At 40.6% G+C, this 27,523-nt stretch overlaps 1 protein-coding gene across 1 annotated transcript in view; it reads left to right on the forward strand.

The window, feature by feature from the left end:
- Nucleotides 1–7,378, forward strand: part of LOC110541481 (hypoxanthine-guanine phosphoribosyltransferase-like) — a 46,978-nt gene extending 39,600 nt beyond the window's left edge. Inside the window, exons 2-4 of the mRNA XM_060374671.1 lie at nt 6,350–6,396; nt 6,561–6,637; nt 7,310–7,378. Coding sequence (XP_060230654.1) covers nt 6,350–6,396; nt 6,561–6,637; nt 7,310–7,378 — 193 coding nt within the window. The remainder of the gene's footprint in view (nt 1–6,349; nt 6,397–6,560; nt 6,638–7,309) is intronic.
- Nucleotides 7,379–27,523: the final 20,145 nt, after the last annotated feature.

The following is a 27,523-nucleotide window of genomic DNA, read 5'->3' on the forward strand; positions in this document are numbered from 1 at the left end:
GGAGAGGTCCTGAGTTCAATTCCCAGAAACCACATGGTGGTTCATAACCATCTCTAATGATATCTGGTGCCCTCTTCTGGCCTGCTGGTTTACATGCAGGCAGAACACTGTATACACAATAAATAAATCTTTTAAAAAAACGAACAAGAAAACAAAATGTTCTTTCCCTACAGAGAAATCCAGTTCCCTTAGCCATCATTTCTTCTTTCTTCTTCTCCACTTTCTAAGATTTACTTTTTGAGAACATACATAAGTAGAATTACATAGTAATTGCCCTTTGTATCTGGCTTCTTTCACTTATTAATATTTTTTTTGAAGATACAATCTCACTATATAGCCCTGGCTGTCCTGGAACTTACTGTGTGGACAAGGCTGGTCTTGAATCATGGCAGGTTTTGTGTACACACACCCCACAAATAAATAAATGCAATTTTTTAAAAAAGTGCACTCAGGATGATAGCACCTTATAGTTCTTTGTTTAATTATCCAAATGAGGGACAGTTTTCTTCCTGACTGGCCTGGGGTGGCTATGAGCTACAAAGATTATCACGCATGGCCTGCTACGCAGCCCTGTCACAGGATGACAGCTGCCTTCTTCAAAACCAGCAGTATAGTTCTCTCTTTAGCCTACTGAAATCATTCTATATAAGGTGTGTTCACAGTTCCCGATCACCTCCTTGGGGTAGAAGTTCTTCCAGTGTGCACTCTAGATGGCAGTAATTTTGGTGCCTATCAACATTCTTCCCTGTCACACCCTAGAATCTGCATTTTTCACAAGTTTCTATTCCTGATACTCCTTATGTTCTCCACTGCTTTATGGATTTTTGTTTCCTAATTTTTTTTTGGAGAGTACTGGTGATCTTGATCACAATGGATCTTATGAGGGTGTTTTGTTTTTTTTTAACCACTGATAAAGTAATTTTATACAGTAAAACTTAGCAATTTGGATGTCTTTAAAGGTAAAATGAAGAAGCTGGGCACCGTGGCACACACTTGTCATCCCAGCACTCTGGGAAACAGAAGCAGACTGATCTCTGTGAGTTCCAGGTCAGCCTCATCTACAAAGTGAGTCCAAGAGAGCAAAGGCTACAAAGATAAACTCTGTCTCAAAAATCAAATTAAGTAAATAAATAAAATGAAGCAGCATTTCTTAGAGTATCAAGAGTTTGCGATGGAAGAATCCTTATATTTAATTTACAAAGAAAAATCTAGTATACCTTTTACAGACTTAAACATGGTAGTTTATTCCTGCAATCCCAACTGCTGTTAGGAGTCTAAAGCAGGAGGATCTTGAGTTTAAAGCTACCAGCCTGAGCTACATAACTAGATCCTGTGTGAAAACAAAAAAGATTTGCATATATATATATATATATATATATATATATATATATATATATATATACAATGCTTACATGGACACATTTCTTTGGGGGGGGATTTTTTGAACCAATTTTTCTAATTTTTCTTTGTTTATCCCTGGTTGTTCTGGAACTCACTCTGTATACCAGGCTTTCCTCACAGAGATCTACCTGCCTCTGCCTCCCAAGTGCTGGGATTATAGGCATGTATCCTTACTGCCTGGGCATGTACACATTTTAATTCACTGTTTTTGACCTTGACACACCTATGCAATCTAGTTCTGGGGACTGACATTCCTACTGCTTGCTTACAGTCAGATAGGTTACAAGTTCCAGCCTATCTCTGTGTTAATTGTAGTGGAATTCTGTGTATGTGCTGAAAAAATAATGATGTTGTACCATGAAATTATTGGGTTCTGGTCCTTTGTGTTTGTATAGTAACTCTGATTTTAAAATTATGCTGGGTTTGTTCACCATTAAATGTCTCTCTCTCTCTCTCTCTCTCTATATATATATATATATATATATATATATATATATATATATTTGACACCAGTGAAATAATGCAAACTTTGTTTTCCTTAGTCAAGCAGTACAGCCCCAAAGTGGTTAAAGTTGCAAAGTATGTATGACATTTTAAAGAGGAATGTTTTCTTCATTTTGAGCATTAAGTAATTGCTTTTTTGTAAGGAGAAATGCTTTCCGCTCTCACTTCATCTTTAAAGGGTAATGTAATATTAAATATTAATCCTTTATAATGTTATTGTATGTTAATAAAGTCCTTTATTATAATAAACTCCTCATCTAATACAGTATGTACTGAGCCTTGGAGTCAGAACCACCTCAGACACTAAGCTCACTAGATGCTCAAGTCCTTCATAAAGAATGCTAGAGGGGCTGGTGAGATGTCTCAGTGGATGAAGTCACCTGCTGCCAAGCCTGACAACCTGAGTTCAATTTTTGGGATCCATGTGGTAAAAGGAGAGAACTGACTATATCTGACCTCCATGTGTGCACCATGACACATGCTATCACTCCACACACAAAGTAAATGGAATTAATTTTTTAATGTCAAGAGTGTTTGCATAGAACCTATGCATATTCTCCCATATACTTTAATAACTATTACGGCATTAATGCTGTGATTCTGCTAAATCGTTTAGGGAAATATGTATATTTGTGGTATAGTTTCTTAGAATTTTTTATTTATGTGTGTAGTATGCGAGTTATGTGCAGGTGCATAGGAACTCAAGTGCACACATGCAAAGGTCAGAGCAGGATTGAATATCTTCCTCTATTTTCCTTTACTCTGTTGTCTGATACAGGGTCTCTGAGAACTGATCTATAAGCTCAAAGTCTTAGCCATGTTGGTGGGTTGGTGGGTTTTTAGAATCTATCTCCAACCCCAATTCTGGGGTCACAAGCACATATAGCCATGCCCAGCTTTTTCATATGAATACTGGGAGTTTTTTTCTCTCTCTCAAGATGGTTTCTCTGTGTAGCCTCGGCTGTCCTGGACTTGCTTTGTACACCACACTGGCCTTTAACTCCTGCCTCTGCCTCCCCAAGTGCTGGGATCACAGGCGTTCGTCACCGCACCAGGCTCCCAATAATGAGAGTGTATATCAAACTTGTCTTTAGTAGCATGGCAGAGGATCTAAGGTCCCCGTGTGAAATTGAAACCAAAGGTGGTAGCAAGTGGTGGGCCCTGAACATTTGCATCTCCTGGATTTGAGTAGTGAATAAGGCATCCTGTTTTGTGTTGTCATTGAAATTTTACAATGCTTTCTTCTTTTTTCTGAAGCAGTCTCACATCTTGCAATACTTGGCTGTTTGGCTTTTGCTTTCTTTCTGTTTTTATCTTTAGTTTTATAGTTTGATCCTACAACAGTTGTTATCTCTACCTTATAGATGAGGATGCTGAAGCCTAGGGAATTGCCCATAGATACAGAACTAATAAACTATAGAGAGAAGATTTGAACATGGGGAACCTGGTTCAGTTGATGCTCCTGCAATTTTAAATTGGGTTTTATTGTTAAAAGCAATATCTTTTTTGTTTCATTGTTGCTTTTGCTTTGTTTTTAGTTTTATAATTTCACTTTTATTTTTTATTTCTTTTTTTTTTTTTTTTTTTTTTTTTTTTTGAGACAGGGTTTCTCTCTGTAGACTTGGCTGTCCTGTATTTGCTTTGTAGACCAGCCTGGCTTCAAATTCACAGAGATCTTCCTGCCTCCTGAGTGCTGGGGTTACAGATGTGCGTTACTGTGTCTGCCTCATTTTTATTTTTAAAATCTTTGACTAATTTGTGATTTTTTTTGTGTGTGTGCATGTATACACAAAAGTTCAGCTCTTTTTTTTTTCCTGAATGATTAGCTGGATCTCATTTTTAATTACACTTATTTTTTGTGCCCCGAATATGGGCATGTGGCACATGCACTTGTGTAGGTCAGAAGACAGCCTGGGGGGAGATGGTTCTTTCTACATTTTTTGTCCTGGGTCAGATGGAACACAGTTTGGCAGTCTTGGCAGCAGCCTTACACACTGAGCTATCTCTGCTGACCAATAAACTGGCTTTTATAAATTCTTTTTTAAAAGATCAAACTGTAAAGTCTTTGAATCTCTATAATTTTAATAAAATACTTCAGCAGTTCATCCTCATGGACTTTTCTGATAGATGGTACAAATATACCTCAGTGAATTTCTGTTTTGCTGGAGGAGAGATGTGCTCAGAGAATACTTGAGTAAATTGTGATGATGTACTTGTCCTACATAAGTGTGTTTGGTCTTTCCCAAATTAAACATTAAAAAGCTCTTATTTCATAGGAATATAAGATAGTATGGCCACTCAAGAAAGCAGTTTCATTCTTTTTTTGTTTTTTATTTTGTTTTGTTTTTGTTTGTGAGACAGGATATCTCTGTGTAGACCTGGTTTTAAAACAGACTGGTCTCAGAGTGAAAGAGATCCGCCTGCTCTGCCTCCCTGAGTTCTGGGATTACAGGTGTATGCCACCACGCCCAGCTTACAAAGCAGTTTCTTTAAAAACTACACACTTAACTACCAGAAGGCCTCAGAAACTGTACTGAGTGCTTTATCCCTTAGAAGTGAAAATATATGTTGATGCACAAATCTGTATAAGTTGACAGCCAGGTATGGTAGTTCACCCCTGTGATCTCAGCATTTGGAAAGTGGAGGCAGGAGGATCACATTCATTGAATTTGAAACAAGCAGCCTGAGCTATATATAGTGAGGACCTGTCTTATACCTCCCTACTCAAATCTGTATATGAATGTTCAGATAATTTATGGCAGACCAGAATTAAAAGCAACGAAATTTGAACACAACTGTAGTACACCTGTACCATCAAATCAGCAATAAGTAGGAACAGCTGTCAATACGTAGCAGTTGAGATAAGTATTACAGGATCTATACCAATTATGACACTTTCAGCAGTGTATAAAGCAGGTGTTTTGCTTTTTCTGTTTAAACTGCTTACCTGCCCCTGTTTTTTTATACCTAAAAATTCCCCATTTTTATTCAAAGCTAGTAGGACACTGTACCCAAGGGCAAAGTAATGAAACTATGATTTTACTTATATAGACCACTTTGAAATGACAAAATTATACAGATGAGAACATATTAGGGGTTGCCAGGGCTTAAGGGAATACAGGAGGGAGCCTTGTATGATTAAAAGTATCCTGATTGTGATAGTGATTATCTATATGTGATTAAATTGTCTGACCTGGACAGAGAGATGCAAATTTGGTGAAGTCTACATAAAGTCACTTAGTTCACCAATGCCCATGTTCTGGTTGTGACAGTCTGCTGAAAAAGGACACAAGAGACCTCCTTTGTATAAGATTTTTTTTTTTCTTTTGTGACTTACTGTGAAAATAAAAATTTTGAAAGCCATTAACTTTTTGGGGGATGGTACTAGGGATTCAACTCAGGTTGTATGCAGACATGACAAGCATTCAAATAATTAACATTTAACTATACATAGTTGTATAATTATGTAATTAAACTACATTCGTGAAGTCATGATTTCTATAACTGCTCAATAAAAGCAGTATAACTTTAAAAAAACTGCTCAAAACTTCGCAAGAGTCAAATAGTTGAAAATGTAATTAACTAAAAAATGAAGTGGGTAATTCAGTGCTAGAGTTCTTTTTTTCCTTCCTCTCACCCTCCCATTCACAACCCCCCCCTTCTTTCTCTCTTTTTCTTTCTGTCTTTTCAAGACAGGGTTTCTCTGTATAGCTCTGACCATCCTGGAACTCTAGACCAGGCTGACCTTGAATTCATAGAGAATTCCCCTGCCTCTGCCTCTCAAATGCTGTCGTTAAGACATGTGCCACCACTGCCCAGCTTATTCCCTCGCCCCAGACAGGGTTTCTCTGTGTACCCTTGGCCAAACTCACAGAGATCCACCTGCCTCTGCCTCCCTGCGTGCTGGGATTTACAGAGTGTGCCACCGTTCCTGGCTACCAGAGTATATTTTTAACATGAACAAGGCTCTGGACCACAAAAAAAAAAAAAAGGTTCTTTTAACACACTACTCTTTTTGTAGCTTGAAGTTCCCATTTGTGAGCCAGTTATTAAAAGTCTTGATGAAAGAGCATTTGTTACCCACTTTCTTTACAAGTTTAAGGGTTGTATTTCAAGGATTCTGGATCTAAATCCTTTATCTTTTCATCTTTGCTTATTGGTACTCCCCAACCTTTCATCCCCCTCAGTAGCAGAGCTTCAATAGACATATGAGTAGTTAAAATTCTGCTCTCAGAAGCATCTTATGAGGTTCCAGGTGCTGATCAGTCAGTGGCCATGACCTTCATGTGAACTCTGATTTAGCTCTCCATTTCAGTCTCCCTATGGGTATGCTAAGCTGACCATATTCTAAATGCAGATGATACTACTTAAGAACACTGATGTTTTCTTTTGTAATGCTCTGTTGTCTTTCCGTATGTCACATGTAAATTTTTGTAATTAACAGCTTGCTGGTGAGAAGGACCCCTCGAAGTGTTGGATACAGGCCAGACTGTAAGTAGATGCCCTTTAGTCAATCATTTATCCATCTTATAACTGAAAAAGTTAAATATGGAATGGCCTAGAGTTACTTTACAGAACATTTGTAAAGAAGGCACATTTGCAAGTATTAAATTTGAAAGTACTAGTTTCCTACCTAAAGAATAAACTATTTACAGTTGTTGGATTTGAAATTCCAGACAAGTTAGTTGTTGGATATGCCCTTGACTATAATGAGTACTTCAGGGATTTGAATGTAAGTAATGTTTCTTCTTCTTTTTTTCTCACTCTTATTTTTCAAAAAACCACAAAACAATTTAGGAAAGGGAAGAATTGTTTTCTCCTTCCAGCACCTCGTAATTTGACCAGACTGATGTTTCCTATTAGTCACATAAAGCTGTAGTCAAATACAGAATGGAACTTGGCCAGGCTATGGTGACACTTCTTGCTGGCTGAAATAGTAGAACAGCTGTAATATACAGTAACTGTCTCGTTATTTCACATGACAAATATGGTCATAAGTAAGAAATAAATGATTTTGTTTAATTCTTATAATCGACTCTGCTTCGGGTACTTGCCTCCCACTCTGGAAGCAGGAGTCCCTCGGGTGAGTTTATGAACATGGTCCAGGAGCAGTTAGGAACACTACATAGCACAGTTTTTAGTTCATCTTTTTTAATCACTTACTTTGGCCACTATTTTGATATGACTTTAATTCCCAGCTTTGTTTTTCTAAGTTACTTAGGAAGACAAAGACAAAGCAAACTAATGGAGCATAATCCTGATTTCTTTTCCAAATGTATTCTCCTCAAGTGACTGGTCCAAAGTGCCTTGTTTGGTAGAAACCCGGACAACATAGTAGTACTCTCTAATGCTGTGCTTGCCTCTTTGGAACACATTTTTCTAATGTGTTTCTTTTCTTTTATAGCATGTTTGTGTCATGAGCAAAACTGGAAAAGCCAAGGACAAAGCCAAAGAGTGCAAGTTGAATCTTTGAACAAAAGGAGTCCCGTTGATGTTGCCAGTAAATTAGCGAGCTTTCTACTTCTGTGGCCATCTGCTTAGTAAAGCTTTTTGCATAAACCTTCTAAGACTTTTACGTTTGTTTAGTTTTAGAAATGGAAGTTGCTGCATTCCTGGACTTTTGATTTCCACTACGAGCCTATAGGCAGACTATCAGTTCCCTTTGGTAGGTTGTCACTTACCTTGTGAGTAAAACAGATCTCTTAAATTTTCACTATTTACTAAAATAGTTCTGAGATTGTTATCTGTAAGAAGCATTTAAAGAGAAGATATATTAATATTTAACTGGTATTTTAATTTTTATATATTCAAGAGAAAAAAACGTGAATGAATCTTGTTAATTATACCACCTGTTTAGAACAGTCTGAAGCACTCAGTTTCATGTCAGTAACAGCATCTAAGATGTTTTGATCAGTGAAATAAACATGTTTTAGCAATGTTGGCTGTATTTTCCCACTTAGATTATTTCAGTGAATCTTTATCAATAGTTTCTTTTAAATGCCAATAAATAAATTCTAAAAATTTACCACTTTTTAAAGTCTTTAGTGTAAAAGTTCTTAAAACTAAGAACTGTCTCTTAAGGGAATGCTACCTGCCTATAATTTCTCTACAAATTAATTTAGTACAATTTTCCATTGATTACCTTTTCCTTAAGTTTTAGTACCTAATTTAATTGTAATCCTCACCAAATATTGCAAGTAATGGTTATCTGGTAGAACGGTGTGGTAGAGCTAGAAAAGCACCTACCTGCTTGAGACTATAAAATACAGATATTCAGTACTATTTACTATACTTTCTTTTGTTAAAAAAAAATGGGTCTCTCTTGGGTTTCTGTGAGGTTGTTGAGGCTACAGTCTGACCTACAGTTTTCAGACATGTCCTATTACCTTTTTCATGTAGATAAAACTTTGTTGACCAAAGAACAATAACAATAAAACGTTTTGTTTTTTGGGAATAAGAGAACTATTTTAAACCAAAAGTCCTATTTCTTTGCTCTCCTGTTGTGGTGAAGTATGAAATAGCAACCTTGGGTCACAGTGCGTATTTTTAGTCTTTTCAAATTTTGTTCTTATATCCAGCAGTGAGATAGGGGGCTTTAAATAATACCTAGAACTTGCTGTAGTCAAGCTGGTGAAATGGATCAGCTGCCATCCCTAGGACCACCCTTATGGTAAAAGGAGAGGACCCCGACAAGTTGTCTCTCACCTTCACACACAGACACACGAGTACACAAACTTACTAAGCTGACAAAATGAATGTAATTAAATTAAAAAATGCCACAGTCCTAGAACTTTTTAGTCAGGTTTACAAAACATTTCCCTTTTGTTTTTCATTTGTTCTTCATAGCCTGGTGTTGCTATGTGTGAATGCAGTGTTTAGGAATAACTGAGTCCTCTCCTCTCCTAAAATGTCACCTACTGAGGTCCACCTGGCTACTCTAGTTAACACGTCTCTCAACTCCCCCTGCTGAGCCTTCTTACTCTTTTAGTTGCATTATAACCTCTATTTTGTTGAGTCAAGTGAGATGACCAGTTTTTGTAGGTAAAACAACAACCCCCTACTTGGCACTACTGGCAGTTTGAAAGTGATGTGAATGCCATGTAATTTTCATTTTTAATATATATATATATATATATATATATATATATATATATATATATACACACACACACTATTTCCCAACCCACAGATAGAATGCAAGTTCCATAGCAGGTAAACTTTGTTTGTTTGTTTGTTTGTGACAAGGTATCTCTCTTACTTAGTTCAAGCTGTCCTACAACTATGTAGACCAGGCTGCCTTCTGAATTCAGAGATCCATATGCCCCTACCTCCCTAGTGCTTGGATCAAAGGGGTATGCCATCATGTCAAGCTGGCAAAAACCGCTTAGATCTTTTTGACTTGTCTGTACCGAGGCAGGGCCTTCTTAACCCAGGCTGGCTCCAATTTTACTAAACTTCTGCCTCTGCCTCCCAAGGATGTGGAGGATGTGGATTATAGCTGACTTGCCATCTGTCTCATTAGTTGGTGTGCATTAGGTGAGTTGATCAGTGCCTAGAGAATAGGAGCTCACATGATGGTTGTTGAATGAATAGGTAGCTAAGAGCTTCTGGCGCTACTCTGGGCTAGATTGTCTGCTTACTTAATAGTGATTGGGCATCCAATTAATTATCTTTAGAATCTGGGAGTGGGGGTGGTGCTGTCTCTCTTTTTACATCTTTTGGAGGGGTGCACTCATGCCATAGAAGGTGTGTGGAGGTCAGAGAACAACTTTTTTGAATAAGTTCTGTTCCTCCACTTTGTCAGTGTCAGGACTTGAACTCAGGTCATCAGGTGTGGCAGCAAGTACCTTTACCACCTGAACTATCTCACCAGCCCAGTCCTGTCTTCTCCGTGGGCTATAGTAATAGTGCAGGTGAAACAGGACCATAAGCCCACACGTAGCAAATGCTCCAGCAGCATTAGTTATTACTGGAAAACAAATGAATTTTTCAAGTTCTCGCTAAACCAGGACACAGCCCAGATTTAACCCAGATCTGCCTGACATTTGCTGCAGTTTATCCCCAAGAACGTTTTGTCTTTCATATAATGTATTATCTGATTGCTTAACCCAACCAGAAGTGTAGCTAACAGCCACACCCAGTTACTCTGAGCACTGTGTGCATGTTAGACACTACTGCCTGAGCTACTTCCGCCTCCCTAATTACGTCATTTTTGCAAACCATTTTTTTTTGAGACAGTATTTCTCTGTGTAGCCCTGGCTGTCCTTAACTTTGTAGACCAGGCTGGCCTTGAACTCAGAGATCTGCCTTGCCTCTGCCCCCCTGAGTACTGGGATTACAGGCATGTGCCACTGCGCCTGACTTAAAAACCAACTCTCAACAGATCAAAAGTAATCAGTTTGTAGGACAGGGAATGGGAGTTATTAAGAGGGAGCAGACATTTTAGGGGTAATAGTCTAAGACAGAGGAAGAATAAAATTTGAAAGAAGGTGTACTTTCCTGTGGCTATTTAGTATAGGAGTGAATGGCCCTAACCTGCCTCCGTCCTCCAGGGTTTCATTTTCATTACAGTCCTGCAAAATGGATGCTAATAAAGACAGAAAACAAACTGGTATTAAACTTGTTTAGAGAGCTAGGAAAGCATATATACATTTTAGGAATTGTAACTGGAGGGTTTTGGTGGGGGGAGGCAGAAGCCTGGGCCCAAGCAACCTTAACAAGCTAGACTCAGCCACCCATCCCCAATATGCACTTAAAAGACAAATCATTGTGAAAAGGAGATTTATTTAATGTTATTTAATGTTCCAGTGTTGAGAAGGATAAATAAAGGGTTTCAGTGACTCCAAGATAATCCTTCCAGAATGTAAGAGAGGCATAATTAAGTAGTCCTGGTCAAGGTATGATCTGGTTGATAGTTGTCTCCGTTTTGGTTTTGCAAGATGAGTCCAAGAAGCCCTTATCCCTCTTATCTTTTCTCCCTTGAGGGAGTCATCTAGATTCCTCCAGTTATCACTCTGCTGCAGGGTATGTCCTCATGGATAATTACTTCCACCTGTCCTGCAAGATTCTGCTGTCCCATGATTCCTAGGTAATTGGAAGAAAGGTTAAGGATGACTTAACTCTGCCCTTTCAGCCAAAGTCAACAAGACAGACAGAAAATGCAGGTAGAGACACCAGGCTTCTATACTGTTTTTAGTTATCTTGGTTACGTCCAAGTGAGGAGTCAATGTGTTTTACAGAAAAATATAAGTGCTTGTTTCAGTAATATCGATGCCCAAGAAAGTGTTGGTGGTTACATAAAAGATTTTGCAGTTCTCCTTTACAGATGCTAATAATCATATCTGTAAATATTGATAGGCCTTTATTCAATTCCCTATGTAGAAGATTTATACATGTTAATTGTGCTACCATTAGGCTTATAAGGTTAATCAATTGGTGTCCTTCCTGGCATCTGAGATTCTAGAAACAGTATTATCTGTCCTATGTGTTGGAGAACACAAGCTAGATTCATTCTAGTTAGAGGAACAGTAAACAAGACATTTTTTATTTCATTTATATTATTTCATTTTATTTTTGCACGGTGTCTCTTCTAGGCCAGACTGAGATTAAAGGTGTGTACCTGCTACCACACCAGGCTTAAAAATTAGACTGAGAAATGAACCCAAGGCCTCATGTATGCTAGCCAGGTTTTCTAATGCTGAGCTACACCAGCAGTAAGATAATTGTGAACAAACTAAATTTGGTGTGCTGGCCATGAGAGGCAGGCCCTGTGATTAGGAAAGGTGATAATTGAGCTGAAATGGAATAAATCTACCACAGGGAAAATGTAGAAGAGAGAACAGAAGAAACTGAGATGGTGACAAGCCATCAGAGTTGCTTAATGGAAGAGTTATAGAACCTAAGACTGAAAAAAACAAAAGGCCAGACCAAAACACCTGGGCCCAGGGGGACCTGCAGAAACTGATACTCCTACCAAGGACCATGCATGGAGAGGACCTAGACTCCCTGTTCAGTTTAAGTGGGTTCCCTAGTAAGGGAGGCAGGGGTTTTCTCTTTGATCTCCTCCCCCTAGGGTTGGCTCTTTTATCACCTCCCCCTGGGGGTGCAGCCTTGCCAGGCCACAGAGGAAGATGATGCAGACAGCTCTGATAAGACCTGATAGGCTAGGCACCGATAGAAGGGGAGGAGGACCAACCCTATCAGTAGACTGGGGAAGGGGCATAGGGAGAGAAGAGGGAGGGTGGATGAGACCGAGAGGAGATTGAGGAGACTAGAGCTGGGATACAAATTGAATAAACTGTAATACATACATACATACATACATACATACATACATATATAAGAAAAAAAGGCCGGAGCCAGACCTTGAAAGTTAGGGTAAGAAATATGAATTTTCTGAATTCCACAATAGAAAGGTCCTTGAGGCTTTTAAGCCAGAAATGAAATTTCATTTGCATTAAGAGCACAGGCACCTCTAAGAGCCTTCTGAAAAGTAGGCTCCTGGGCTTCAGGATTGATAGTGGCAATCGCAGCTAACTACTGTTTACTCTATATAGTCAGATCCTATGCTAAGTGCTTTGTACACATTATTTTCATTCATAGCACATTTCACAGAGCAAAGGTCATCTCAGGTATTATGTAGCAAAATTTGGCAAGTCTGCCATGGGAAACTGGCCATGTGCTTGTCTGACTGTTGTACTAGCTTACATCCTAATCTGCTTCCATCTTGGCCCAACTTCCCATATGACCCCCCTCCTTCCCTCCCCTTCTCTCTCTTACTCTCTATCTATCTATCTATCTATCTATCTATCTCTCATAAAGCCCAAATTAGGAATAGCACATTCCAAGATAAATAAATCTTAAAAAAAAAAAAAAAAATGGGGCTCAGCAGTCAAGAGCACTTGTTGCAGTGCCAAGGACCTGGGTTCAATTCCCATCAGTAACATGGTGGTTTTCAACCATCCATGATTCCAGTTTCAGGAGATCAGTGCACTCTTCTATCCTGTGTGGGCACCAGGCATGCATGTGGCCCACAGACATATATGCAGGCAAAACACAAAGATGTCTGAAAATAAAAACAAAAGAATATACTCTTGTCATTAATCCCAGCATTGGAAAGGTAGAGACTGGAGGACAAGAAATTCAAAGTTATCCTCAGCTACATAGGGAGTCCCAGATTAGTCCCTGGCCTATGTGAGACCCTGTATTGCAGAGACTGGAGAGATGGCTCAGTGGTTAAGAGCACTGTCTGCTTTTCCAAAATACCCAGGTTCAATTCCCAGCACCCACATGGCAGCCCACAACTGTCTGTAACCCGATTTTAAGGGATCTAATACTAATGAACATAAAATAAAATAAAATATTAAAAAAAGAAACCATGTAAACAAAATCCTTAAGTTAGAGCTAGAAGTGATGGTGAGTACTATTCATTTCAGCTACTCACAAGGCAAAGACAGGAACATCATAGCCCCAAATTTGAAGCCAGCCTAGGCAATATAGCAAGATTCTATCTGAAGGATAATTAAAAGAAAGAGGGAAAAAAAGTTGAGTTTCTATTCTGCTGGAATCCTTCGTGGAACTCAGTTTAACAGAAAAAGCCAAGTCCTTTTAGTGGTAGAGAATCTATCCCCTCTCATGACAACCTGGTTACTGCCTAGCAGGCTCTGTCATCTTTGAGCTGGCCTCTGACTTAGTTCAAGTACTGGGATTGCCATAAATGCCTCCCAACTGGCCTGTATCTCCTCTTCTCATCTCATTGAGTCTTCGCCAGCACTTGACGTGATCTCTCTGGTTTATTTCATATTTAGAGTCTGTATGTGTACCTTGCTATTCATGTACAGAGGACAGCCTGTACAAGTTTGTTCTTTTCTTCCATGGAAGGCCTGGAATGGAACCCAGATTTTTAGGCTTGGCAGCAAGTGTCTTTGCCCACTGAGCCAGCTTGCCAGCCCTGTTTTTGTTTATTTTTACAGTTTTTAAAACTTAATTTGTTTTACTTTTGGAGGAAGATGATCATTTCAAAACATAAATTAGATGACATCACTTTCTTAGCACCTCAGAAAATTTACTGCTCTGCGGCCTACAAACCTGTGTTTAAATTGGCCCCTGCTTACCCTTGTTACTCCTTCACTTCCACCATACCACCATTCTACCACTCCTCAAACCTGTCTCCCCCTTGCCCAGCATCACTATAAGTCCTTCCCCTTTCCCCTAACACTCTTCTCTGCCACTCAGCTTCATGGGTCACCTTGGTGAACCCTACCCTAACCACTGTGACTACCTCAATATCACTTTCCATTAATTACTTCAGTTATTTTACCCATAATTCTCAGCATTAACAGAGCCAAGCAGGCCTTACGTAGCAACAGCAACAAAGGCTGGCTTGGACTCATCACTCTGGCCTAGTTTTGGCTAAGAGGGAAACAAACCAAAGTGCGCGTCGAGATTTTTTGCTTAGACCCTGGAAACCAGCATGGTGTCAGCCTCCCAGGTCCCTGATCTCACAGGATTACCCGAAACAGTGGGTTGCTCTGTCATAGGAAGTCAGTTCTAGATTCCAGTTTAATCATTTTATGGTAGGCATATGGCAAGGCAAGGTCAAAAGTTCTGTGCCTTTCCAGAACCTGGGAGGCAGCCTCCACAAGATAGGGAGGTGGGTAGAAAAATGGCCTCTGGATAGCTCACAAGAATGTGATCTCAGGGTATTCTTTCAAGGCAGGGCAGGCTGCGGTTGACCTTGTCAGTAAGTCTGGATAAATTTATAACACCACCTCTGGTATACTTAAAATCATCTTTAGATTACCAGGAATATATAGCACTATATAAAAGCTACGTAAATAGTTGTTATACTGTATTGTTGAGGGAATGAGACACAAAATCCTGTTCAATGCACACGTGATTCTGTTTTTCAAAAATTTATAATCTGAGTCTGGTTGAATCCAAATAAATGGAATCCACAGGTACAGAGGGAAAACATGTTTTTCGATTGAGGGTAAAAGAAACCTTACTGTTGGTCATTATGAAATAGCTAACTTTTTAAAACCATTATTATGTGTCTGTTAGGCAATAGAACTGCTCTGAGCACTTTTGGGATCTGATGATAAGAAAGTTGGGTTTACTTTTTATTTCATCCCAACTTTACAGATACAGAAATGCGGGTCCAGAGAGGGTTGCATGATTTTCCCAGGTCATGTAGGAAGTAAGTATCAGATAAGGAATTTAAGCAGGCAGTTTTATTCCAGAATCTTCCTGAGTAATGCACTGCACTTAAGCCAGCTTTTCTGTAGAAACTAATATGCCAGCAACAGAGGAAATGTCTTAAATTGGTTGCAGGTAATAATCAGAAATGATGTGGACATCACACATGGCTTTTAGAGGTCTCAGCTGAACTTTAAGCATGCCACTTGACTTCCCATGGCATTAGGCAGCAATTTCAAAGGTTTGTAGACCTTCTCACCAACGTGCTCTTCACATTTTTATTCTGGCTTATTTTACAATCTTGTGAGCAGCTTCAGACAAAATAACTTTGTAATATGAAGGATTATGGGTGCTCTTTGCCATTTGTAAATGTGAATTTTATAAACACTCACAGCCACTTAAAAGAGTAATGCTTTCTAATTTTTTATAGTTATTTGTAACCTCAAGTATTACTGATAAACTGTCAAATTAAATTTTAAGTTTTTTTCTCCATAACCTACTTAAATTTGTCTTTTGCCTATATAGGCAAAAGACAAATGTATGTATGTATGTGTATATATATATATATATATATATATATACATATATGTACATATATATATGTAGACACACACACACATACACACACACATTCCAGTGTCCTGCCAGACCCAGCTGTTTCGTACATCTACAACAGCACCAAAACAGCTACCACAGGTGTTCCAGTCTCACCTCATAGGCTTTTGTCAAGCTGGACCTCCACTTTTCCTCCCAGCCACAGATGTTCTCACAGACCCTGGACAGCTTCAAAGGAGCCTGTTCTTCCAGACTTGGCCAGCATTTTAGCCTTCTGACCTCCCTACAGTGCCCCCAGTGTCAGCAGGAAGTAGCCAGAAGAGAATCTATGCCCATTATTCACTTATTATTAACAAAAGGCTGGAATGGTATGCTTCAGGCCCAGGACAAGTAGCTACATGTTCCCCCAGCATTCCTCAGTCCCTACCTGCTGCCTTGCATGGCTGGAAACTCTCTACAAGCAACCCTCTACCCTGAACTTTCTAGGGCAGTGGCTTCCCCTCCTCCTCTTGAACATGTAATCTGGACATTTTGTTACCATTAATTTTTTTCTCTCTCTCTCTTACCCCCTTGCATGGCAAACAAGAGCTGCGTCCAATGAACCTACATTTATGTACTTTAACTTGCCTTACATAAGAAGCAGCCTAATCTCGTTTTTTTAATTAAACAAAAAGGGAGGAATGTTGTGTTGTGCAGACAATTCAACTGGCCTTTCCTTAGGCATCTTTACAGTCCTGACAATGTCCCGTGACATTGACCTGCATCCTATGACATCATCTGGGCCAGGTACATAGTGACCTGTTGGCCACTGCCCTTCTCTTGCTCTCTTGCTCTTCCCCTCTCTCTGTTGGGGTGCCCTCTCCCCCACCATCTCTCTTTCTCCATCTCCATCCAATAAACATCTTTCATATATTACCTGTTGTGTGTGTGGCATCATTTTTAGATAAATACTAACACACACACACACACAAACACACTACACTATACACACCATTTCTAGATAAAAAGTAAAAGTTCTAAGCAGAGGAAGTCTTGTGTGCTACAAAGGATCCCTCAATAGGGGAGGGGGGGTGATGTCAGGAAAGGTAGTTCTGCTGAAAAGCTACCAACTTTGAAAGTCACTTCAACCATGAATCAGAATGAGGAAGCTTATTACAAAGCACATTCCTACAGCAGAAAGCAAAAACTTGCCAATTCAGCTACACTAGCTCTACCTACCTTGCCCTTGAACCCATCTCCCCTCCATGGTTAGTACTGGGATTACATTTGGGCCACCATGCTACCAGGTTTTCTTTCTTTTTCAAATGTAGGATCTAGGGATCCAAATGCTAGTCTTGACATTTGTTCTTTATCCATTGAGCTATCTACCAAGCCATACTTAGAACTTATCCCTTTACATTTTCCCATTACCTCTTGCATTCTCTTGTCACTTTCTCTCAGCCTTTTTGGGGCACAAGGCATTACAGACTCACCTGTATTTTCCCTTCCCTGGTTTAGACTCGGGCATTCTCTCTCTTTTTTTTATTTTTATTTATTTCTTATTTATTACAATTTATTAACTTTGTATCCCAACTATAGCCCCCTCCCTCATCTCCTCCCATACTCCTCCCCTATTCCACTGATAGGGGAGGTCCTCCTGCCCTTCCATCTGACCTTAGCCTATCAAGTCTCATCAGGGCTGGCTGCATCCTCTTCCTCTGTGGCCTGGCATTTTCTTATGAGCTCTGGTTCCTTTAATGGGAAACGGAATTAGAATTGAGGATCTGGATACTGGGGATGCTCTTTGCTGTTGAGAAGCCACTGATTCTCAGGGGACAGTGCCAGGTTAAAAAATAGCAGTCATATTAATCCATGCTGACCTATGTCAAAATCTGTTTCCGTGTCTTATACACATGTTAAAGTAAATACATATCTACACTGATATCTGTATTCTGGTTCACACTACAGGTTTCATTCTAGCCTTCCCACTTTCCAAAAAATTATATTTGTCTTTAAAATTTTTTATTTATGTTTTTGATGTATGGAGGATATATATGTGCAACATCATGAATGTGGGAGTCAGAGAACCACTGTAGAGCTGATCCTCTCCTACTGTTATGTGGTTACCAAGGACTGAACTCAGGTCGTCAGGCTTGCCTTTTTCCCACTGAGTAATCTTGCGAGCCCCTCATTTCTTATTGTCAATTTGTTTCTTCAACAGTGAGAAATATGGTTCTTGTTAAATACTCTCTTCCCTTAGTATACTTAGCATTCTCTATTCTGCCTTAGGATCATGAAATTACACATACTGGTAGGAAGCTGACTAGACAGGCTGTTATATATGTATAGATCTTTTAATCCTAAATCTTTTGGTACCCAATCAAAACTAAGCCTTCCAAAGCCACCCAATTATTTTCTTCCTCCCCAATTTGAATATTGCTGTGTTATTTGTAACAGTTTGCTTGGTTGGAATTTATATGCTGATTGGGCCCTAATTTCCCATCGTGTAGTTTTAATTCATGTCGCAATCAAACAAAACAAGTCAGAACTACACAGAAAGGTCTGTTCAAAGGAGCTTTGTTCCTTCCTTTTCCTTCCTGTCTTCTTCAACTGCTAGTTTCCATCTCTCACCATTTATCACCATTTGAACAATAGCATCCCTGTTTTGACTGAGCATTACTGCAAGTAGGCATTCTGTATGTATTGCTTCATTTAGAGTCCATTTTAACCCTGCATAGTAGCCACAAATCTTCTAGATGAAGCCACTGAGTGTCAGAGAGTATAAACATCTCATACACAACTCAAACCGGGATCTTTGTGCTGTTGGTACCAGTGTATAAGCCATGCTGTTCTTCCTTCCTTCCTTCCTTCCTTCCTTCCTTCCTTCCTTCCTTCCTTCCTTCTGTTTTTTTCTTCTTTTCCTTTTTTCCTGTCTTTCTTCTCTTTTCCTTTCCTCTCTTCCCTCTCCCTGTCCATCCCCATCCTCTTTCTCTCTCTTTCTTTGTTAAGGATGGGGCCTAGGTCCTTATGCATACTAAATTCACATTGCCAGTTGACCACACCTCTAGATACCTGTATTTTTTTTTCCAAGTTTTTGTGTCTTTCCAAACCTCAGCACTTCTAAAGTTGGCTTTCTCAAAGCATGGTGAAAACTCACTTGGCTAGTGATATAGTCTTTGGTTGGTCCTTGGGAATATTCTCTTCAATTGACCCCTTCCTCCATTTCTTTTTTTTAAATTTTTTTTATTAATTACAATTTATTCACTTTGTATCCCAGCTATAGCCCCCTCCTTCATCCCCTCCAATCCCACCCTCCCTCCCTCATCTCCTGCTGTGCCCCTACCCAAGTCCACTAATATGGGAGGTCCTCCTCCCCTTCCATCTGACCCTAGCCTATCAGGTCTCATCAGGACTGGCTTCATTGTCTTCCTCTGTGGCCTGGCAAGGCTGCTCCCCCCTCAGGGAGAAGTGATCAAAGAGCTAGCCATTGAGTTCATGTCAGAGACAGTTCCTGTTCCCCTTACTAGGAAACCCACTTGGACACTGAGCTACCATGGACTACATCTGTGCAGGGGTTCTAGGTTATCTCCATGTCTGGTCCTTGGTTGGAGTATCAGTCAGTCTCAGAAAAGACCCCTGTGCCCAGATTTTTTGGTTGTGTTGCTCTCCTTGTGGAGCTCCTGTCTCCCCAAGGTCTTTCATCTCCCCCTTCTTTCATAAGATTCCCTGCACTCTACCCAAAGTTTAAGTGTGGAGTCACTAAACCTTCAGAGAGAGCACTTGTCTACGGCTACATAAGCAAAAGAGCAACTAAATTCAGTAGATAATTCTAGGCCTTCCTGGGTCTCATCTTGGCTCTTTAAAGATGTGGGGATATATTCTCCCTGCCCTTGAGAGACTTAAGATCATGGTGACATATGTATTATTACTACCAGCCTTCTAGAGGTAGAGGCAGGTATTTCTGTGATTTCTGAGGCCAGCTCTGCCTACATAGTGTGCTCCAGACCAGTCAGAGCTACAAAGATCTTGTCTCAAAGAAAATGGGTGCTATTCAAAGGAAGAGATAGAGTTGGGGGGATTTAAGTCGTTAGGAAGAAGCAATGTTAAGGAGACTTGGAGAAAGATTTGACCAGATAGGAGGAAAGCAGACAGAAGGCTTTTGCCATAGGACCTGCCTTAGCAAAAGGTTAGGTTAAAAAAAAATCACAGGGTAGTTTGAGAAAATGTTGATTTCTTGGAGTTGGTTGACAATAAAGGGGAGGGTAAAAATGAATGGGAAGAGGAAGCTCCGCATGATAGGTAGTCAGGTCAGAGCAACCTCTATACTAGTTGGAATGTTTGAGGCTTTCTAGTCAGACTGCCCAGCTCAAACCTACTTTCCTAACAGAATCTTATTGACTACCTAAATTGGAACTCCACAGATGTTTGGTGCACTGCTCCATGGTGATGCCAAGTGCTAGGAATTGTTGAAAAGATGTAGAGGTTACAGAGGTTACACGCGGGTCCACAGATCACACCACGAGATTGGTTCCACGTGGGAGGTTTATTAGGTAGAGGGGGGTTACAGAGAGGGAGGTAGATAGAGATAGAGAGAGAGAGACAGACAGAGAGAAAAGGAGGGAGAGAGAGAGAAGAAGTGAGAAGGGGAGGGGCCCCAGTTCTCTTATAGGATGGTCCAGAGCATGCGCAGGTGGTTCCAGGTGGTCAGCAGGTGGTCTGGGTGTCTTTCCAAATGCCTGATACCTGCCCAGTTGCCAGGCCCCAGGGGCTGCCTGTAGAAATGCCTGTTTGCTGATCCCAACATTCCCCCCTTTTTCTATAATTAAAAATAGGGAGCTTGGGCTGCCTTTTATAAGGTAAGTTAAAGTATATAAATTTAGGCTCATTGGAAGCAGCTCTTGGTTGTCATGTAAGAGGTTGAGAGGGGAATAGCAACAAATGGTCAGGTTGTAAGGTTAAGTAGAGGACAATACAGCCACTTTTGATGTGAACTGACAGACTAAGATCAGAAAGGAGAGGAGAACCTCCCCTATTAGTGGACTTGGGGAGTGGCATGCAAGCAGAGGGAGGAGGGAGGGTGGGATTGGGAGGGGAGGAGGGAGGGGCTTATGGGGGGATGCAGAATGAATAAAGTGTAATTGATAAAAAAAAAAAGAATAAGAGAAGTCTCTGCCCTGGAAAATTTAGGGCAGAGGGTTTAGGGTAGAGGGTTTCTAACAGAGAGAGTTGCCAGCCATGCAAGGCAGCGGGTAGGGACTGGGGAACACTGGGAGAACCTGGAGCTGCTTGTCCTGGTCCTGAAGCACACCACTTCAGCCTTTTGTTAACAACAGGTGGATAACGGGCGTAGATTCTCTTCTGGCTACTTCCTGCTGACACTGGGGGCGACGTAGGGAGGTCAAAAGGCTGAAGTGTTGACCAAGTCCAGGAAGAATAGGCTGCCTTGATGCTTTTCCAGGTCTGTGAGAACACCCATGGCTGGGAGGGAAGGTGTAGGTCCAGCTTGTTGGTATGGTCAGAGCCGAACACCTGTATCTTGTTGGAAGTCCGTGAGGTCAGAGCTGAACACCTGTAGCTGCTTTGGCGCTGTTGCGGCTGTAGGAGACACCTGTGTCTGGCAGGACACTGAAACAGAGAAAATCCTGTAGGTAGGCATTGAAAGGTTTGGATCGATGAGGTTTGTACATGGGAACCTCTGTCTACCTGGGCGGGACTTTATTTACCCCGTCACTGGCAATATTAAAGAAGGCTTTGTTTTTGATCTGTCATTGAGGTAAGGTTTAGTTACAGAAGCGTGTAAACTTAGAGGCCCTGGTGCCAGCTGGCACTAGGGATAGAAACCTGAAATTCTCCAGCTTGTCTGGAGGGACGGGCATCTGGGCATCTCCCATAGGGGGCAGAGAAGTCTATGTAGGGATGTGGTGATGGGTGTTGTCCATTGGGAGCCGGGAGAGACGGAGGCCTTCTATTGGCGTCCCAGGAGAAGGCGAGTCTCTGTAGAAAGCGATCCGATCTGGTCCATTATCTCGTCAGATATTGGCCAGCAATCGAGGGCCAGTTGCCCCATGGCACGGCCCAAGAGAACACGCTTCTTGCCTAGCTAGGACGAGTGCAGGAGCACGTAGAGAGAAGCGCGTGTAGAAGGCTCCCAAGGGAAAAAGAAGAGAAGAGCCATATGGGAGAGAGGGGACCTTTCCATGAGCAAGCGAGCCAGCGCGTGCACGAGCGAGCGGGGGGGGGGGGGGAAGAAACCCGTAAAGGGGGTGTACCGCCCAAGGGAGAGTGTGACCCTAAAATGAAAGTCAGCATAGAGGGTCAAACCTAGACAATTAAGGCTACAGCTGAGGGGGGGGTGTCCCCCGTCTCAAAAGATAGTAGGAAGCTGCCAGAGCTCTATGGTCAAGCTTCCCCTACCAAGAGAGGCATGCATGCTGAGAAAATGGAGTGAACTCACCAATCCAGCCAGTGGTTGTATGTAGTAAATGGCAGTCTGGTAGCCAGGAAAGGAAATTCCAAACCAGGAATTACTTTTAAGTTTTAAGAGAGAGATAAAACCTTAAACATGTTAGTATCATAATCGTACTGTGTATTGGAGAAAAAGGCAGTAGACATACATATGTGTTAACGGCATAAGTACTTTTTAAGGTGAACTCTGAAAAGGCAAAAGCCTTTTATGAAATAAAAGGGAAACTTACTTAAAGCAACTAGAAGGAATAGGTTTAAGATATTCCCGTATTAAAATCTACCCCAGAAATGGCAGATATCAAGAATACCATACTAAAAGCTATGACTTTTGGGTCAGATATACACATTAAACAGATGTTTTTAACATAACGAGAAGCACCTTTAAGTCTATCTCTAGAAGCCAACAAAGGAAATTAAAATCTCAACCTGGTGACTGAATAATAAGCAGTTATTGCTCCATCAACTTATCAGAACTCTATTGATCAATGTCAAAACTCTGAACTTTTAAAATCTTATAAGCACAACAGTAGCAAAGGGGGGGAGATCTAAAGTATCTCCCATTTTTAATCTGCTTTAAAACATTTTTATATTTTTATAACTCATATACCTTTAAACACCTATTTAGACTCTCTAATCTTTTGCATTTATCAACCCTGAAACATTTTCTCAGACCAAATAACAACACTCTAGATTTTTACCACCTAAACTCCTGTATCCTCAGACCCTATATGAGCTCCATTTATTTATCTTAAGACACAGGCAACTAACATGAGTCCTGTGAGCAAGGCAAACCTTTCTTTTCTTTTTAAATAAGAGATCTAGTACCCTGTGGTTTTAGCTAATAAACTGATCAATGAGCTAACAGTGGATCTAATCGTCTTCTCTCTAGCTGCAAAGCTACCGTAAGCTTAGCATAGCCGTCAAGGTGTTCAGAGACCTGAGAAGGATAAATTATGAGCTAAATAAATACCAATCCATGTGCCAATCAAAATGACAGGGATGACTGGTTAGTCCATCATCTAGGCAGTGTCCCTTGCTCCTGTGTCTCACGGCATCCTGAACAGAGGCAGTTCTGCCAGGCACATAAGATGAGAGACTGTTTCTGTGGAGAAAGAAACAAGAGAATGGCCTCACCTCGCCCTTAGCAATGTGAAACATTGACTCCAGGTGTCCACAGTTTTGTCCACGGTTTAGGCTGGGCCCTAGCAGTGGGCCAGTTGAGGCAGTATTGCCCAGTGGTTAGCATACCACAATCCAGAGTTGCAGTCATCTGTCGTTGTGCCCAAATCTTCTCGGAGACCTTGGGGGAGCTACTGTCAGGATTTGGGGACTTCCTATCACAATAAGCTTATACATGTTAAAATGCCATATTCATCAGATCTCTGATAAGCTTGAGGGTCAGCATATCTGAATTACTCTTTGTGTATCTTTATAATCTGCTCTAAACTGTGTCCTATGAAACAGAATGCCATCATCTCTAATTTTAGCATGTCCTAGAAGTATATATTTTAAGACAAATAGGCAAACCTCATAGTTACCCATCCTAGGCTTAACCTTAAAAAAAACTTAAACAAGGAGACTAGGTAAGGCTCAACTGCAGCATTTAGCATGACTTCAAATCTGCTCTTTTTGAACTAAAATCAAAGCAAACCTTTTAATTAGATATAATTTATAGAGAGGCTAGCAAATCTTGTTGCTCCTCCTACCACTTGCATTAAAATTGAACAGTAAAAAGCTTTGCATTTAAACTGTAAGAATTATTTTAGCCGTACCAAACCTATCAGTTGGAATTTTTTCCTTAAAAGAGCATAAAAAAACATTTTGTAATGAGCAATCACCAGCCCTTCCCATGCACCAATGTTAGGAATTGTTGAAAAGATGTAGAGGTTACAGAGGTTACACGTGGGTCCACAGATCACACCACGAGATTGGTTCCACGCGGGAAGTTTATTAGGTAGAGGGGGGTTACAGAGAGGGAGGTAGATAGAGATAGAGAGAGAGACAGACAGACAGACAGAGAGAAAAGAAGGAGGGAGAGAGAGAGAAGAAGAAGAAGCGAGAAGGAGAGAGAAGGGGAGGGGCCCCAGTTCTCTTATAGGATGGTCCAGAGCATGCGCAGGTGGTTCCAGGTGGTCAGCAGGTGGTCTGGGTGTCTTTCCAAATGTCTGATACCCGCCCAGTTGCCAGGCCCCAGGGGCTGCCTGTAGAAATGCCTGCTTGCTGATCCCAACACCAAGTACCCACATGATTTCCATTCCTCACACTGCTTTTCAGAGGCTGGTCCTGGGCTGAGACTGTAACTCAGTTATAGAGCATGTGCTAGCTCAAGATCCTCAGAGTCTAAGGAAGGAAAGTGAGGAGAAGGGGAAAGAAAAAGGAAAGGAAAGGAAAAAGGAAAGGAAAGGGGAAAGGAAAAAGGAAAGGAAAGGAGAAAAAAAAAGAAAAAACTCGGAGAAAAAGGAGAAAAAGGAGGGAAAGAAGGGGAAAGGAAAAGAGAAAAAATCACCAACAATTGTCCTTTGAACAAGTTTCCTCAAAATAAACTTTTGTGTCAACTGTCTTCAAAGGACTCAAGACTCTGCTCAGGTCTCACCTTCCAAAATGGATTTTCATGTCTATAATTTAAAAATATATATTAATCAGGGCAATGTTGATGCATGCCTTTAAACCTAGCATTCAGGGAGGCAGAGGCAGGTGGATCTTTGTGAGTTCGAGGTCGGCCTGGTCTACAGAGAGAGTTCTAGGACAGCTAAACTTACACAGAAAAACCCTGTCTTGAACCAAAAAAAGAAAAGCACCATAATTTTGAATGTTTGTTTGTTTATTTTGAGACAGAGAGTCTCACTCTAGTCCTTGCTATCCTGGAACTTGTAGCTTGGAATTGGCTTTGTAGACCAGGCTGGTCAAATGCCTAGAGATCCACCTTCCTCTGCCTCCTAAGTTATGGGATTAAAGGTATATTCTGCCATGCCCAGCCTTAAAATTAATTTTTATTGTTGGACAGATCCATATGTGTTTGTGTAGTGAATTTTAGAACTTTTCACCCCCCAGTGCTCTATTTTTGCCTCTTTCCCCTGGCAGCCTTCTTGTTGGTCTGATGAGGTGGTTCAGCTAGTAGAGGCACTTGCTGCCATGGGTAGTATACCTGAATTCATACCCTTTGACTGGCATAGTGGAAGGAAAGATAGTGGATTCTCAAAATTTGGTTTCTAACCTCCACATGGGTGCTGTGGCATGGGTGCACTCATACACTCACTCACTTCAAACAATGAATGAATAAATAAAATAAAAAAAGACTCCTCTTGTTTTACCAAATCATCTTCCTAATTCTTATATCTCTTTTTGAAGAACTAGTTGGCAATTGTGTGTCCAGGAAAGCTCATTCTTGGAACAAAGATGGGGGTTCATCTCCTTCAGAAAGAATTTAACTTTTCATGATTTGATATAAGATAGAAGAAGTGGAGAATTGTGTGTGAGAAACAGCTAGTAATAACTAGTGTGGTCTCTGGTAGAGTTCTGTGCTTCTTGAGACAAAAATAGGGATCATGAAAAAATTTTAGGTAGGTTTTTGGCTTTCTGATTTTGAGGGGCTAGTGTAACCCAGGATTGTCTCAAACTCTACATACCTGAGTGTGGCCTTGAAATTCTGATCCTCTACCCTCCAAAGCACTGAGTAGGACTGGAGGGGTAGCTCAACTAGGACATTCAATCACCAGGCCCCACACAGTGGAAGAGAAAACTGACAGCTGCAAGTTGTCCTCTGACCTCCATACACTCACGATTAAATGTGCACTGACTTCAAACCCAGTAAATAAATGTAAAAATACTCTGTTTTCCATATAATAGATTCATAATTGAACCCTAAGTGAAAAGTTAACAATCTAACTTGCATTAGGAAAAACAGAACTCTGATGAGTCAGAGCCCTGGAAACTGTGACATGTGTGTTACTGTCACCTGCTTTTCCAGGGTGGCTTCTGCCCCAGAGCCAGTTGCCCCTGGCCACATCCATCTAATGGCACTTGAAAACAGCTATTATCACATTGTTTTTATGCCAGATAACATTTTCTCCAATTTTAAATATTTTGCATTTTGAGCTGCGCATGCTGAATTTGAGTTCACCGTGGGCTATATAGAGATAGTCTTTCTCCAAAAAACAAGTTATGAATCTTTATACAGGGAGTCTGGATAAATAAAAGAACTTTTAAAATTAGAGAAATGCAAACTAAAGATAAGCTTCAATAAGCAAGTCTTTGTGTGTTTAAACATTGTATTAGGATACAGAGTAAACTTTTTTGTTTGGTTGGTTTTGGATTTTTTGGTTTTTCAAGACAGGGTTTCTCTGTGTAGCCACCTGGCTGTCCTGAAACTCATTTCTGTAGACCAGGATGACCTCAAACTCATAGAGATCTGATTATCTCTGCCTCCTGAGTATACAGTATACCTTTTTCTTTCTTGGTGTCTCCTCACAAATCTTGCTGTGTTCCCCACACAGTTTCTGTTCTTGACAGCTCCCCTCTCTCTAAGTTTCCACCTTCCTCTCTGTTTATTGTTCTTCCCAGGTACAAGAGAGTGGGAAAGAGGAAGTCCATTAATCTAATATAAAAGGATCATAGTTTGTGGATAGACTGATTTGAAAATAAAATGTTTATACTAAAAAAGAAAATCAAGTTTTCTAAGTAAAATACAGCTGCCAAAAAGCATATTCATGTTGGGCAGTGGCAGCACATGCCTTTAATCCCAACACTCAGGAGGCAGAGGTTTGTGCCTCTCTGTGAAATCATTAGTCTCTTAGTAACGGGTGTACCCTGGAGGCCAAGTTCCCAAGGATTAAGAGATCTTTGGAGATAAGCAAAGAATAGACCACCAGACCTGCTGAGCTAACTGTACCTCACAGCAATCCAAACATAAGATTTCTATGTTGCTAATGGCACTCTGAGGAACAGGTTAGATGAAAAAGTAAGTAAATTAGATGGTAATAAAGAATCAGGAACAGTTTTGGATTATACCTCCATGTACATGAGAGTTACTTGTTTAGCAGAAATGACTCTTTTCCATTTCATTTACATAAAGGACATTTCTTCTTGCAAACTGGCTTCCTACAACAACCTTCCCAGCTCTTAGATTGTTTTCTTTTTTGGCTTTTTAATTTTCATTTTATGTACATGGGTGTTTTACGTGCATGTGTGTCTGTCTACCACATGTGTGTTGTGCCCAAGACCAAAAGAGCACATCAGATCCCCTGGAATTGGAGTCCCAGATGGTGTATGTGATGTAAGCCACCATATGTCTGCTCAAAATTGAACTTGGATCCTGTGGAAGAGCATCCACCTCTCTTAACCACTGAGTCATCTCTCTCCAGCCCCAGAATGTTTTCATGTGTATTTATTCTTTTGAGGAAGTGTCCCATGTAGCACAGGCTGA

This window comes from Meriones unguiculatus, chromosome X (assembly GCF_030254825.1).
Source record: "Meriones unguiculatus strain TT.TT164.6M chromosome X, Bangor_MerUng_6.1, whole genome shotgun sequence".
Taxonomy (NCBI): domain Eukaryota; kingdom Metazoa; phylum Chordata; class Mammalia; order Rodentia; family Muridae; genus Meriones; species Meriones unguiculatus.